General features: G+C 37.0%; 1 protein-coding gene and 1 long non-coding RNA gene across 2 annotated transcripts in view; both read left to right on the plus strand.

The window, feature by feature from the left end:
* Positions 1 to 16,431, plus strand: part of LOC134004709 (uncharacterized) — a 478,899-nt gene that overhangs the window by 363,332 nt on the left and 99,136 nt on the right. The window lies entirely within an intron of this gene.
* Positions 3,568 to 14,741, plus strand: ccndbp1 (cyclin D-type binding-protein 1). Its single transcript, XM_062415991.1, has 11 exons — positions 3,568 to 3,703; positions 4,545 to 4,604; positions 4,908 to 4,987; positions 6,061 to 6,142; positions 6,671 to 6,767; positions 7,960 to 8,033; positions 8,788 to 8,864; positions 9,344 to 9,603; positions 9,872 to 9,932; positions 11,368 to 11,414; positions 14,338 to 14,741. Exons 1-11 carry the CDS (start codon positions 3,616 to 3,618, stop codon positions 14,444 to 14,446), a joined length of 1,035 nt encoding a protein of 344 aa, XP_062271975.1. The 5' UTR covers positions 3,568 to 3,615; the 3' UTR covers positions 14,447 to 14,741.

A 16,431-nucleotide genomic window follows, 5' to 3' on the forward strand; every position in this document is an offset into this window, starting at 1 on the left:
GCCATATTTGCACCATGAAAAGCCACTGATGCTTTGGACACGAGCATTTCCTCTTTGCGCTGTGGCTATAAATAGACAAATAATCGTCTGAATTACTTTTAATACTGAGGATAAAGTCTAAATCTGGTGAATCTGGACATTAGAGATAACACCATGATTGGAAAGAGTAAGCTCTTCCGGCAGTGTGTGCACGGTGTTGGGTTGAGATAAAGGGGAGAGATATTTTAAGGCAAATTAAATCAATATAGTGATGTGTCAACCTATTTCACTCCTGCTAAACTTGTGAACTTCCCACCTTTCTGTACATCAGTGCAGCAATGTGTGAGATTAAACCACTGGAGGTCAGCAAAGACAAAGTTTTCCAGGCGTATTAAATTCCTCTTTAAAGAGTGAACGCTCCAAGGAGGCATAGGCAGACGGTCAAGAGGGTGTAACCATTGTTAAAACCCAAAACTAAACTAAATAACACAATAAAAAGTATAAGAGCTACAACAATATCCAAATCAGATCCTCATGATGAAGATTTTAAACTCCCTGATTTCAACTAACGCGGTGAAGGTGAGACAGTGATCTCATGTTGTGAAAGACACTCGGACATAATGATGAAGTTAACTACAGAGCAGCGTCTCTCTCAGGAAGAAGCTGTTTCAACTGCATCTTCAGCTAGTGGGCAGCTCCTCCTTCTTCATCATCATCATCACATCTCCTTCTTCCTTCTTCCCTCCTCTTTACACCTCTCTCGCTGTCTTTCCCTTTCTGTCTGAGGGACACATCCCACGTTAGACTCCTGGAAGAGATTTGTGTGACAGTGAGGAGGAGTGTGATTGAAAGTGTGCAGAGGAGAAAAGTGAAGGAAAAACATTAAACCACTGAGAAGAATGATGAAGTCATAAATAAAGGAAGAACTGATAGAAAAGGATAAAAAGTAATTGTCAAAATAGATTTTAAGTAAAAGTAGGTGTTAGCATCGTGTGCAGTTCAGGATCTTCTGTCTCAGTTTATCAAAATGTCACATCAGGTTTAACAACTTTAGGATCCTTCTAGTTATCATTAGGATTCAGATAAAACTCTAAAGCCACATCCTGTAGTGTTTTCATGCTTTCCACTGAATTAAACATATTTACAGTGACGACTATGACATTAAAAGTTAAGCTGCTTTGTAATATTCCCACATATACATGAACAGGAAATATATGTTTCACATGTAGGTGAAAAAGTCTCCGAAAGGAAGAATAAAAGGAGTTTCTATTTAAAAGAAACAGTCAAGCTGCTTCGTGTGGGTCGTATCATGTTCATGGTGGCTGGTGAGACCTGACACCGTAAGGACCCTGAAAACCAGCAAGTCCCTGTTTAGAGAAAAAGTCCAGTAAGCAAATTCTGCTGGAGAGTGACACTAACAGGTTAGTAGCACTGTTAGGAAGCCCAGCAGTGACACCCTGTGGTCTAAAACAGAAATAGCACATTCAAGAGAGTCTGCTGCTTCATTCAATCACTGTGTACATGGAGACAGATGGATAGTTAAAGCTGCTATAGTCAATATTTTTTATAATAATGACGTTTCAAATGTCTATGTCTAATGTGAGAGGTGTCGTTCATAGTGAACCCACAGAGAATTATCAGTGACTGTGCAGCTCTTCTTGTGTTTATGGAGCTTTATTGTGAGTTTAAGCCCATTATTTAGTTAGCTGTGGACTAGCTGGTGATCATAGTGGAGCTAAAGAGCCAGATATTTCCTTCAGGAGTTGGTAGAGACCAAAAACAGAGCTAAAAGAGAGTGAATATTGGACTTATATTAGCCAGGTGGACAGGAACATGACTCCAAATGAAGGATAATGTTGCTTTATAACTGCTGGATGTGGAAAAAAGCAACTGTTTGCTAACAAGGTTAACATATCATCTACTTAAAGTGTGATGATGTGTCTGGGATGTGTTTAGACACTTGTTTCTGCTGCCTTCAAGTGTACAAATACATCAGTCAGAGCAGGTTTAATGGACAGTTTCATTTGAAGTAGCTTGTTGTTGTGTTCATAAAAACAATGTAAGTACAGAAAACGCAGCTTTTTGTCACTCAGTTATTGTTAACCTGAAATGAGTCTGTCATTATTCAGTTTCAGTCTTTGTGATCATGTTTAATGTTATGTAGTTGTTAGTTTAATTATAAGTCTTTAATTAAAGATTAAGCCACGTTGTTTGTTAGATTACTGAATGTCAGTGACTGTTTTATGTCAGTATTTGCACCACATTAAAGGAGGTGGACGAGGAGGAAGAGGAGGAGGAAGAAGAGACAGCTGACAATCTTCAAGCTGAACATGGGGTGGCCTTCTTTTTCCACAAAAGTACCAAACTGCGGACATAGAGGCAGACATCTTTACCTTTGCCTCCGCAACTGATAGGAAGTCATGTGACAATCGTCTTCTTTGTGAGGTGTTTTTGGGCGCAGTTGACGGGAAATGACTTTAGCATTGTAGCGGAAGTTGGTCTTTTTTGTGTGTTTATTCCCCGTGAAGTAGCAGACGGATTTAAAACATAATTTCTTATATATATTTAGTTAATTGACGCTTTTAAAAACTTTTAAAGACTTTATACAATATATAAAACTAAGAAATTAGCATTGGAAGATTAAGTTAATATTACATTAATTTACTGAGTCTTTGGAAAGTTGCCAATTATTTTAAATGCATCATGTAATGTTTTAAATCAATTTATGAAACAATATAATACAATGTCTAACTAGAAGTCACCCTGAAGTAATTTCCCGTCAACTGCAGCCAAAAAACCAACACGAAGAAGACGATCGTCCACTGCGAATGTCACATGACTTTCTGTTCGTTGCGAAGGCAGAGGAAAGGAGGTCTGCCTCTATGTTCACCATTTTGTCTGAAGTTAGGTTGTTTAATTTATTTTATTACACAATCAAAAAGATATCACATGATTGCACTTTTAAACAAAAGAAGAAAAAAGAAACACTTACCGAACAGGTAATAAAAAAACAAAAAACACAAAAGGTCAGTCAGGAATCAGGGTACAGAGGTATTCATACAGGTACAGGGGTTTTTACATACTTTTTTAACTAAAATGTTATCTCATTTGGATATCAGTCAAATATAGGTATAGTTTTAAAAAAACAACATTTGTGTATAAAATATTTTGCCAAAATAATTCAGTTATTATTCTCATATTCTATTTTCTTGTCCTTTAACTGGAGACCTAATTTTATGTTTTCATGAAAGTACTTTGACCATTATGGGTTATTCAGTATTGAAAAGCCTCCCAAGAAGGTCCTGGTTAATCTACAAGAGAAAAAAAAGATATTCTATACTTTCAATGTCTGTTTCTGTTGCAAAAAATACAGATATTTAAATCTAAATTAAACCTTTGGTTTAAGAAGTCATTAGTTTAAATTGTGTTCATCATTTTAAATTTGATACAAAATGAAAACACATTTTACCTGCAGTACTTAACTTTCACCACCAGATGTCACTAAAATATTTTTTCAACGTGTCCCATGTTATTTCCCCCTGGTGCCTCCTTTATAATCGTCCCCAGTCCAACTTCCTGTCCTTCTTTAGTTCCACAACACGCATGTAACTGAGGTTTCTGACAACCTTTGGTGACATGAGTGCAGACAACAGTGAAGGAAATGTGTGTGTGCCTCTAAGGAACCTGCTTAACACCATCCAGTGTATCAGAGACCGTGTCAGAGGTAAAATATCTCATATTAGCTGCGTCTCAGGGTAAATAGTGAACCAGGAGCTAATGCTGCTAACACTAGCCTGAAGCTAAACCTGCTAAAAAAGAACATTAACTAAAGTTTAATGATTATTTTCTGTTTGTAATTATACATTCAGTGCAGTTAAATTTGTTTGTTTTATTAATTGTTTGCATGTTGTCAAATTTTATTTTATTTTACTTTAACATGTTAGTTTATTAGTTAATCTGCACAGATGTCAACACTGAATGATGAAACACATGATGTTCAGACTGTTTAAGGGAAGATAAATGTATTTACAGAGGTGGTAAAAGTCCTCACATTATGTACTAAAGTATTAGTACAGATACTTGTAAAATAAAAAGACGCGTAAAAGTAGAAGTACTGATTCAACTCCTTTACTCAAGTAAAAGTAAGAAAGTAAAGCCTCTAGAGATAATGCACATTACTACTCTCCTGATAACTCGCCAAAAAAGAAAAAAAGTTCTCGGGACACAAAGTAGGATCTTTTGTTAAACAACCTGCACAGAAAAACAAAAACATACACAACTATAATCATATCCAGATCCAACCTCTCTCTGTATTTTACTGGCGAATAAGACACACTGGTGTATAAGACACACCCCACTTTTCAATGAAAAAATATTGCGTTAAAGGTGCGTCTTATACACTGTTTTTTACGGTATTACGGCTGTCAAGTAAGTAGTTTTTTATCTAGACCTGGTCTAATGTGGTCTGGATGCAGAAATATTACTGAAATTGACCCTTTTTTGTCCATGAATTTAACCCAGAAGAGGGAATATTAGTTTAACCTGATGCTTGTTTTCTATCACAGATGGAGAGTCCAATGATTCGGATGGAGCGTTTAACCTGTCCAACTTCTGGGACACTCTGAGTTGAGTATAATGTACCATCATATTCATCATCCTCCTCCTGCTGCTGCTTTTTTCCATTTTGTGCATAGTGTGCATTCAAAATCTTTATCCATTGAGTGTATATATAGTTATAGAGCTCATATATTGGTGTCTTTATAAAGCATTAGCAGCTTTCAGTTATAAAAGTATTTGGCCATCAGTGTAAGTTGGATCAATTTTATTAACATTAATTTTGATTTAATCTTGTTCCTAAAGGTTACACTAGAAGAAGCCGTTTAATAAGACCTTTTTAATGTTTAAATGACTGTGTCCTCTGTCTTCAGACCAGGCAGTGAAGGCGGTGTCTCAGGAAGCCACGAAACTCAGCCTGGCCTTCTCCAAACCCCCGCTGCCATCACAACAGGTCAGATTATTATTATTTGAATTGTAATGTCACTTTTTGATCCATTGCAAGACACATGGATTTAAGCAACCTGTTAAAAATCAGCTGAGGATAGATGGATGAATGGATAGACAGAAACATTGACTACAGCAATCACAAAACACACAGGGACCCTTAAAGAGGTAGATAAGAAATGAAGTTACAAAAGTCTAAATAACTAAAATATTTTTCTGGAAACTGTTACAACTAAAACCAGAAACATACGCTGCATCAACAATGATTGTGCTTGACATGCTGCACATTGGTAGTGCAAGGTCTAGCAGATTCACTGTGCATTTATGTTGCTGAAAAGTTCCCTTTCTGAAAGTGCTCCTCTTTTTAAAAAGTAGATCAGGGAGGTAATGGGAGATTATCTTTATGATGTTCTATCAATTCCTTCATTTCGTGTGACCTGCGTGCTGCTCAAACTGATTTTTTTGGCCTCTTGGAAGCAGAAAAACCCCAACAAATCACAACCTTTTAAGTTAATAGGACAAACTTTTTAGCAAAGAGTTGCTTATTTCCACATCCAGCAACATTATCATTAACTTGGAGTCGTGTTTCTGTGTAGCTGGTGAATCTAAGTCCAATATTCACTCTCTTTTAGCTCTGTTTTTGCTCTCTACCAACTCCTGAGGGAAATATCTGGTTCTTTAGCTTCTAAATGCTCCACTATGTTCACCAGCTAGTCTACAGCTAACTGCGTCTGTTTGCTGTTTGGTGCTGAGCAGGTAGTGTACAGCGGCTTTTTACAGCTTTTCCTCTGAAAACGGTGCTATATGAGAGCGCTGAGAGTGAATGAAAACAGTAAAGTTGCAGCCAGACAGCTAAACAATGAGATAAAACTCACTTATAAAGCTCCATAAAGCTGAGAGGAGCTTCCGACTCTATGATTATTCTCTGTAGCTCCAACACTACCAGCTACTTCTCTGACATCACACTCATTTGATACTCGATTATAGCCGCTTTAAAGAAATCATTGTAGTGTTTCTTAAGCTCTTGAATGATCACTTTAATTACCAATATATTTCTTTGGTTTTTGCAAAATTCTGCAGGATGGAGAGAAGTTGACGGAGTCCATCATGAAGAGCGTCCTGACTCTTTCTACAGTGTATTACTGGCTTCCTAAGAGCCAAGGTAACGTCACATCATCGCATCACCTCTCTAAAATCCTACTCTGTCCTCATTCATTCATCATTTCTCATGTAGTTCTCTTCTTTCGCTGCTGCCTTTCTCTAAATGAAGGCCTCAGTCTGATTCCTGTCAATGAATTATAGTTTAGTTTGATAGTTATTATTAGAAGTAATAGAAGATAAAAAGCTGTTCTGTCAGGTGCATACTTATAAGCATTGTCTGCAGCCATTCATGGAAAGTTAAACCAACATGATTATTCAAATTGTTTTCTATTTTCATTCCTCATCTATGTTTTCTTTTGCTTACATTCCTTCTGTCTTATTATCAGCTAATCAATCAACTGTGAAAGATGTTAAACTCCACTAACCCGTATAAAAAGGTGCTTATATACAGTTTGATTGACTGATTGAAGAGCACGCCTGCCACACAGGTTGTTGTGTTTAGTTGTTTTTTTAGATTGTGTGATTAGATATAAACTTTGTCAGCATCTCGACTTTCAGCTCGTCTCTCCTGTTTTATCTGGCGTCTCAGGTGTCAGTCTGCGGAGACAGGTCAGAGATGCCACCGTCGAGGTTCTGGAGGGGGTCGCACAGCTGGTGGAGGTCATACTGAGCACACCGCTGCAGAGGTTAGAGCATGTACGCACACACACACACACACACACAAACTCTCACACACACACACACACACACACACACACACACACACACACACACACACACACAAACTCACACAGATAATCACACCAAGACAGTGAATATAAGAGTGAATATAATCAGTCAATCAATCTGACTTTATTTGTATCACACTTATCATGCATGGTGATGTAACACCAATACAAGCACAAGAATATTCACACACACACACACACACACACTCCCTGCACTCCGCCTCGATCGAATAACCATTATATAAATAATGACTCAATAAAAACAAGAAGTGAGGAAACGCCATCATAACTCTCATGAATCTGCAATGAGGAAACTCCAGAGTTAGGATACAAATGTCAAAATTCAAAATAGCCAAATAAAATAAAATAAGAAGATAATAAGAGAATAGATAAGTGATAAAATAAAATAAAGTGAGTAAAGCCAGAAGTGTAAGGTGGGGTATTAAAAGGAAAATAATAAGATAATAGAATAATAAAACAACTAAGAGGAGATGTGATGAGGTAAAACCAGACATAAGAAGTAGGTGAAGTATGAAGAGAAAAACAAAGAAGAAAATAATAGTAGAATAAAAAGGATAGACCAAAGTAGTAAAATAGGCTAAAATATATAAATAAAATAAATAAAGTTGAATTAAAACCCAGATAATAAAAAAGGTGGGTCTTAAATTAGCTTTTAAAGATATCAACAGACTCTATACTGCCGTCAGGTTTTCAGGAAGGAAGATAAGTATTTAACATATTACAGTAAATTTTAGTTTATGTTCACATCAGTGAATACATCCATTCTACACACACTCACATTAGTGTTGTCAGAGCACATGAAGTTTCAATTAGTCAATTATTAGTTCATTACTGCTGTGAAAACATGATTCAGCATGATTTTATCCTCTTAGCTCTGGTATTGAATCATTTATAATAACTATTAATAAAGTAATTACCTTTTATATTAATGTTATAATTCTAGTGTCATGGTAACGCTATCACACATGCAAACACTTCAGATTTTAGGTGTACAGAATGAGTCGTATATTTCTGTTTTCAGCAAAATAACAACAGTATGTTTTAAGGTATTTCCATTTCTCTTCCTCCTCCTCTCTCTTCCTCTTCCTCTCTCTTCCTCTTCCTCTCTCTTCCTCCTCCTCTCCTCCAGCCTGACTCAGGAGCAGCTGACATCAACAGGAGGTGTGTGGTCAGCCTGCGACCAGTTCGATCAGTTGCCACGAGGTTAGTTATGTAAATGATTGGAGGGGTACAGCGATGATCACAGGTGTTCCCACTAACTGCCTCACAGCAGGGGGGTAGCTGTGTTTATAGCATGATAGTCTTAAAAATCACTTTCTGCTGTATCAGAGCTGTTTTAAGCTGCTGCTTCATGTTTAAATTTTGCTGCTGGTTAAAGATAATATAAGCAGAAACACCCACAGTGACATGTTAGATTACCTTCTAACGTTGCTGTTTTCTGCAGCATGGCTCGACAAAACTCCCTTTAACATACATTAAAATGCTGTCCAACTTACTTAATCCTGCTCTTTTATTGTATTTTTAATAGATATCAGCTGTGGAAATATTAAAGTTAATAGTTTTAGTAGTTATATTTGTATTTGTATAAAAATAATGCCTGTATAACAGTTTAATGATTAATGAAAATAATGGTTAGTTGCAGGCTTGCAGCTCTTCACACTCTTCATTTCACTTTTATAGTTTGAGTCATTTCAATTGAATCATTAATATTTAGAGTCTGGCGTGACTCGTCTTTGCTGCTGAATCCGATTTATCCAGATCATAACAATTGTTTGAAACTCGATACGTATGGCAGTGAAATGTGAAGAGCTTCGTGCTTCCTGGTTTGTGATCAGCTGTTATTTCTAAGAGGGACTTCTTTGAGACCATATTTCTGTTTGTTTGTCTTGGAGTTTTGCAATATTTGAATGATTGAAGCTTTATTGATCTTGTATCATCTTGTATTTGTGTTCCACAGATAATAAAGCAGCAGTGTTGGTGGTTCTGCGCGAGCAGATCGGAGTCGTGAAGGACGCCATAGAGGAAATCGAACAGGTACAAACACGCTGTCAGTTCTCCATTAAAATCTGGAGGGTTTTTTTCCAACTCAGGATATGATAATGATGATAATAATAATAATAATAATAATAATATCAGCTCCCCTAGAAGAACTTTTTGTACTTTTTTAAGTCAAATGCATCCTTCTGGTGCACTCTAAGAGCAAAGATTAACAGGTTATATCTATAAAATAATGTTGTGCTCTAAACAATTTAGTGCTTTAGTAATTTAACTACTGGTTGTATAGGTATGGATGATAATGACACACTCACAAAGCACAGGACCAATTGATAAATGTTCCAAACAGACCATCAAAAAATACCCCTAATGTCCATATTTCAGCTCTGAAACAAGTTCAACTAGTTAATTACTGAAGACGTAGCGCTCTGCTGCTCTGAGTTTGGATGATGTAATTTATCGTCAGTGACGGCCGTATTACAGATTTTCACATGAACTCTTACTTCACCTCCACTCAGGCGTTGTCTGAGCCTCAGGACCCGTTCAACGACGTCCTCGACGATGACGAGGAAGAAGAAGAGCCCCGAGGCAACCAAGACACGTATTGGTCGGAAAAGGACCGGCGTGTGATTGGTCCGTGTCAGGGTCTGATGAAGGCGTCGGCAGCGTGCCTCAGGAAGCTGACGTCAGCCGTCAGAGCGAACGGTGATGTCACAACGTCTCAAAATCTGGCCCAGCTGGACGACCTGGCTGACATCAGCAAGGATATTAGCCCTGGGTACACACACATACACACACACACATACACGCACATACGCACACACAGACACACACATATACACATACACATACATGTGTACACATATACACATACAAACATATTCACACACAAACGCACACACATGCACACATGTACGCATATACACACATACACACACACGCACACATATATATATATATACACATACATACACTACATTCATTTCTACAATAAGTTTGAAAAAGTCAGGATAACAAATTATTCTCTCATCGTCTTTTCTTGTCAGTGTTGATGATCTGGCGCTCTGTCTCTACCCGCCCATGGACTACAGCGGAGTAGAGAGCAACGTAAGACACACACACACACACACACACACACACACACACACACACACACACACACACACACACACACACACACACACACACACACACACACACACACACACACCTGCACCAACACACACGTTTTCAACATTCTTCGTAAGGTCTCGTTATTCGATTTGTGCCTTTTGTCTATTTAAATGGTTTTATTTTATATTTAATGTCTGTTTTTAGCTGCATCACTTCACACACTTACAGTAATCTTTTATAGATTCAGATTTCTTTATTATTTTATTCTGATACAGTTACTGTTAAAAAATGTAGTCAGTAACGGATTACTGCAATACCAAATATGCAATAATAAAGACACAGGGCACATTCGGCACAAAATGGACACATTCTATGCAACTAAAACCATCTAATTGACAAAGACCAGGGTTCATTCATAACTTCTGCTTTATTATAAACAATCCCAGTTTATAAACCTGAGTCTGTGTGTAACAGCTGATCTGTAGATGTACAGCCGATCACAGAACATTGATCACCGTCAGATCCGGATCGATCCGGTGTTAATGAAGTTACCACTGCTGTATAGCGTGCGTAAATGCGCGCAACCTTTGTTTCAGTTTGGAGATTCACTTATTGATTCAGCTGCTGAACGAAGCTGCAGCCAGCTGTGACATACAGCCAGCATTGTTGCTATCAACTGCAGATTAGCGCAACAATCTTTTGGGCGTAGGTCCATAAAACGGAGCAGATTGCTGGTACGGATACTGTGTAATTAACGGTGCTAAAGGTAAACAGGTACGTGTGCCAGCTCTGCTCACCTGAACACAACAACGAGGATCAGTGATTTAATTTCCCTCTCGTATCTGCTCTGTTTCGTTTGGTACTTTAAAAGTGTGTAATAGTACAATAATAATCAAAGTGTTTTTATTGATATTTCATATTTACACAACACAAACATCCCATTCTGAAGAAGACAATAGGATTATAAAAATATACCACATGTACAAGTCTAAACTACAGACATAACAGTAACAAAACAGTTCATACTAATAGCAGACATCATACCCAAAAGTGCATAATAGTATATCTTTCTTTATCGTTAAATGTGTTTCAAAATTGTAATCCTGCTAAGTAATCCCCATTTTTACTAAATGTACCTGTAATCAGATTACGTCTTTTTTTTTTTCTGTAACTGTAGCAGAATACAGTTACCTTTTTTTTGTATCCTAATTACGTAACACACGTTTACCTGTATGAGCACAAACAGGAGGCAGGTTTAATAGGGAGTATTTTAAGAGATCTCACTTAAACCTGCAAGAAAAGGGCATTTCAGAAATAATTTTGAGCTGTTTTGAGGCATATTTCAAGTGATTTTTTTATGGTTTCCCATAAGGTTTGTACTTAAATACAACAACAACAAATGTGTGTGTGCTTTTTTATCTTTCTACAGGTGTCTAAAATGGCAGCACTGTTAAAGAAAGTTCTGGGGATCATCCGGTAAGATTGATTCACTCACAGTTTTTAACCAAAACTAATGGTTCTTTGACATTTTTAAGAACTTTCATTCAGCTTTTAGTTAAAGAGTTACAACATGCAGGAGCACATGGATTAGATTCTTTTTAGGCCGTATCACAAGAGACAAGATTTATGTCTCCATATTTTTCAATTTCCTCCACACTTCTGTAAACTGTGTAACTACTAAATAAACTGCAATCACAATAGTAACATAAAATACTGTTATAATAAAGTACTGTTATAATTACATTAAAGTAGTCCCATACCCGACCCGAGTGTTTACAGCACACCGTCCCTGGTTTGAGTCCGGCAAGCAAAGTTTGTTACATGTCGTACTCATTTCTTTCTCACCTTGTTTCCTGTCGGCCTCTCTACCACCAACTGTTCAATAAAGGTAAAAAAAAAAGAAGCCCAAAAAGTAAAATAAATTCACTGTTAGGGCTCAGCAATATGGGCAGAATCAAGTATCACAATATTTTTGACCAAATACCTCAATATCGATGTTAGTGATGTTATCAATATTGTAGGTGTAGTATTGTATCAGTGCTTTTTGATAAATAATCATCAGTAATATGAATATAATGACTAAGTGGATAAAGGCGGATAATAGAACAGTTAAGCTCAGAAAATGACATTTTTACTGTAATGCAGCCTTTAAAAAGCAGGAAAAGACACTTATTCCATATCACCATGTTATGATATTCAAAATCTAAGATGATATCTATAAAATATCACAATATCCATATAATATTGATTCACTGCCCAGTCCTAAGTACTGTTATAATAACGTTTTTATAATAGGAGAGTGATCTGGATGGACGGCCGAGTGTGTGCAAAGTTTGTCGAGCCAGAGAAGCAGGAAGAAAAAAGAAAATGATGTGACAGTTTGCACGTTATTTTCATAATATAGTCACGCCACAATACATCAGGTATATTGGATGTGTCAGCCACCCTTAACTGGAATCTTAGGTGTGGGATAAATCATGAAGAAATACTCGGATGTTTTGAAATGGAGTTGAAGAGGGAAAAATGATGAAAGGATAAAAAATGGATTAAGGCAATTTGAGACTTGAAAAGACAGTTTGAGGTGTGTTTGAGATGTTTTCTGTGGAAGTAGAAACATGAACCCTCGTGTTCTACTTCCACAGAAAACATCTGTAAATCTAATAAATCATATCACTCCACCTAAAGGCTGAAACAAAGCAATAAATTAAATGCTTTGTTTGACGTGCGTCATCTGATGCTGATGCTGATCCTGCAGATTTGTGTCAACATCACAGAAGCAGCTCAGATGTATCCTGCTGCTCTTTGTATTTATTAGTTATTAGTTGGACGTCATGAATGAATGAAAAGAGCATCTGTCTCCACTGTAAAAGTAGAAGTAGTAGCTTTATTGTTATTATATTGAGGGTCAGACAACAATATAATGAAATTTAGATAGCACTCCCTGAGGCATAAAAGCATTTAAGACAATTAAAAAGAAATTAAGACATAAATAAAGCATTGATAATCTGTAAGGGCAATAAATAAAGTGTGATATGCAATATAAAGAGGTGCAAACGGCAGCAATGCTTGTTGTAACAGTCAGCTGCAGTGAGTGAGTGTGAAGAGGGGATCAGGTCATGTTCAACAGCTTGGAGGAAGAAGCAGTTTTTCAGTCTGTTACGACCCAAGAAAAGGTCTAAGAGAAGAAACAGCCAGACGAAAGGAAAAACAAAGGGACACATGAAGTACCAATGAAAAGGCAGAGATTTATTTAATCAACTCAAAAAAACAAAAACAAAAAAAGATAAGTCAGAACACAACTATGTTCAACAACTCAAAATGGACCTCTAGAGAGAAGAGAAGAGACGCTGTTGTGCCTTCACAATGACGGAACGAAAGAAATGTAAAACTGGACACATTCTCCACTGCTTCTCTGGGTTGTGATTGGTTCTCCTCTTCTTCCTTGAGTGTTTGATGGTTATTCATTTCTATTTTAGAAAATAACGGCTGTAAAACAATCAGAAAATAACGTTTTATTTCTCTCATTCACCAGTTTTCCACCGCTATCTCTCCTCACTCGACCATCGCCATGCAGTCTCCCTCTCCCTCCCTCTCCCTCCCTCTCTCTTTCTCTTTTTCAATTTCAATTTAATTGGCTTTATTGGCTTGAAGTTGTGGATCAAACATGTTGCCAAAGCAAGAAAAATCACATTTAAACAAGGGAATATGAATAGTAAATTACAAAGTTAAATAAAAGTTAAAAAAATGTGTTACATTGAACTATGTCTTACTTTGTGACATACAGTAGCGTCTCCTGCTAGCGCTGTCTTCTCCCAGCAGGCTTTGAATCACTCTTATTTGGACGAACTGTATTTTAATGCTTTGGCAACATTGTTCTCATAACTTTCTAATGCCAATAAAGCCCTTTGAGTCGAACTGAATGGAGAAGTTCTCGCTCACTCATACTATCGGAGTCGGGGCTTCAAGGCAGTTTGATGCGCCTCATAATGCTTTTGCTGCACGTTTGACCATTTGAAACAACGTGTAGTATTTTAAACATGCTCATCAGATGCTTTCAGTTTGTTTGGGCCTTTATCAGCAAATCTCATCAGATGCTTTCAGTGTGTTTGGGCCTTTATCAGCAAATCTCATCAGATGCTTTCAGTGTGTTTGGGCCTTTATCAGCAAATCTCATCAGATCAGATGGAAACTGAATCCAGTCCTCTTGTTTACTTCTTCTCACTTCATGATAGCCACGGCGCCGTCTGAGAAAGTTTCTTTCTATGACGGATAGGCGCTGATGATGAACTTTATAAACAGGACATTTTTTTAAAAGATATTTTTATAAAATAGCTGTATTATCCATTATTCTGTCTGTTTCTCTTTTTAATTACCCCCCTTCTCTCTTTTGCCCCTGCAGGTCCAGTCATGTTTGTGGGGAATCGGAGCTGACCTGGGTTCAGTTCTTAGAAGGAGCGGTCGAACACAACCTGACGAAAGCCAAAGACCTTATTCAGCAGGACAGCTAATGCGCTTGTGTGTGTGTGTGTGTGTGTGTGTGTGTGTGTGTGTGTGTGTGTGTGTGTGTGTGTGTGTGTGTGTGTGTGTGTGTGTGTGTGTGTGTGTGTGTGTGTGTGTGTGTGTGTGTGTGTGTGTGTGTGTGTGTGTGTTATTAAAAGTGTTTATTTTGTGTGCTTTTATGTGCCAGTGAATGAAGTGTGTGTGTGTGTGTGTGTGCTTTATATCTACAGGACTACATATTCAAAAATGTGTATTCATGTATCATTGTGCAAGCACACACATGTGCAACGAATGCAAATAAAATAGGACTTGTGTCATAACATGAACTCTTCTGTGGAACTCAATATCATTACGTAAACATCTGCATGTCAGCACATCTGTCTACGCAGGTAATTTAACTGTTTTTTGACTGTTTGCCAAATACCCACAGAACGTCCTCCAGAAAGAGTTGTGTCTCTAAAATAACAAGTTAAATCTCTTAAATCGTCTTGTATTGTCACTCTGATAAGACTGACTGAACAGGAGGAAAGCAGAATACACACTCGGTTTTGCACCTTTTGTTTTAAGGTTCAGATAGACTTGCCGAAGATTAAAAATTACAAATGTATGCTTCGGGGTAGCATCTTAATGTCAGACTTGTGAATTAGTTTGACCTCATTATCATGATGTGAAAGTGGTTTGACAGAATCGGTGACCTTATATATTTATTTTGTGTTTAATAGTTTTCTTTTTTTGTAGTGTAGATTTATGCATCATGGTAAAAAATAAAATAAAATACATATATTACAGTTATTCCCTCTGCATAAGGGGTTTCTTTTAACAATTTTATGTATTTATTTATCTACTTTGAAATGCTCGTCCCTACACAGGCCTCTAAAATAAATTTGGTTTGCACAAAACACAAGAAAAACAACGACCCCGAAACACAATACTTTCCTTTTCAGGCATGAAAATAGAATAATTAAGACAAACAACTTAACAAAAGAGACAAAAGCCAGATGTGAAGTGCTTGTTTTTCCGACAGAGCACGTAGAAGAAGAGAAGTGACGACAAATTCATAAGAAATTGATGGGAGTTGCCCTGTGATCCTCAGGCTGTTGTCAATCAGCCTGAGGACAGAGACAAGTGTCATATCTGATTTACATGTTATTAAAACATGCAGTAACGGAGCGCCCTGGTAGTTAAACGGTTGTCACATAATCGCAAATAACTGCAACGCCCTGGTTTGAATCTGAAAAAACATACACTCGTGCAAAATCAAACAGATACACATGAGAAAAGAAAAAGCAGATCTCTCAAATTTGACCATTTTGACATTTGACAGCTTGTAAAAACACCACAAATGAAATTTGAACAACTCTTCTTAAAGTGGCCCAAAAATATTTTAACATCTTATACTTTTGTATAGGTGCTACAAATATTTGTACACTGAGGCTGTCATTGGTTCAAATTTGACCGTTATCTATTGACATGTCTTTTTTGTTAAATGAATAGTTAATAGTTTTAATGAAATAGTTATGATTAACTTAAAACTTCTTTATCTTGAATTGGCGTCTTTTTAAACCAATTCCAAAATTTTTTCCAAATTAGTTGTGTCTCATAAATAACAAGTCAAATCTCTTAAATCGTGTTGTATTTATGAGACACAATAATTTTCACCTGTCAGCTCAGAGGAGAGGGTTGTTCAAAGAGGTTTCTGGAGAGGCGAGGCAGTGTTAAATAATAAATACATATTAGCCTTCAGCCAAAATTGTAGTTCCAGCAGGTTACTCCACCTCAAAATGTCAAAAAAGTAATTAACTTCTAAAATCACTATGCCAGTTTGAATTGCGTTGAACTACTAGCAAACTGCTGCAAAATGTAGTTGAACTACTAATTTAATTATATATAGTGAAACTCCCCATCACTAAATAATCTCTATAATTCTGTGAAACATCCTGTAATAAAAGTATAAAGGTGGTCAAATGAAGTGAGAAACCTTTGTGAATAAATG

Source organism: Scomber scombrus, chromosome 3 (assembly GCF_963691925.1).
Source record: "Scomber scombrus chromosome 3, fScoSco1.1, whole genome shotgun sequence".
NCBI lineage: Eukaryota > Metazoa > Chordata > Actinopteri > Scombriformes > Scombridae > Scomber > Scomber scombrus.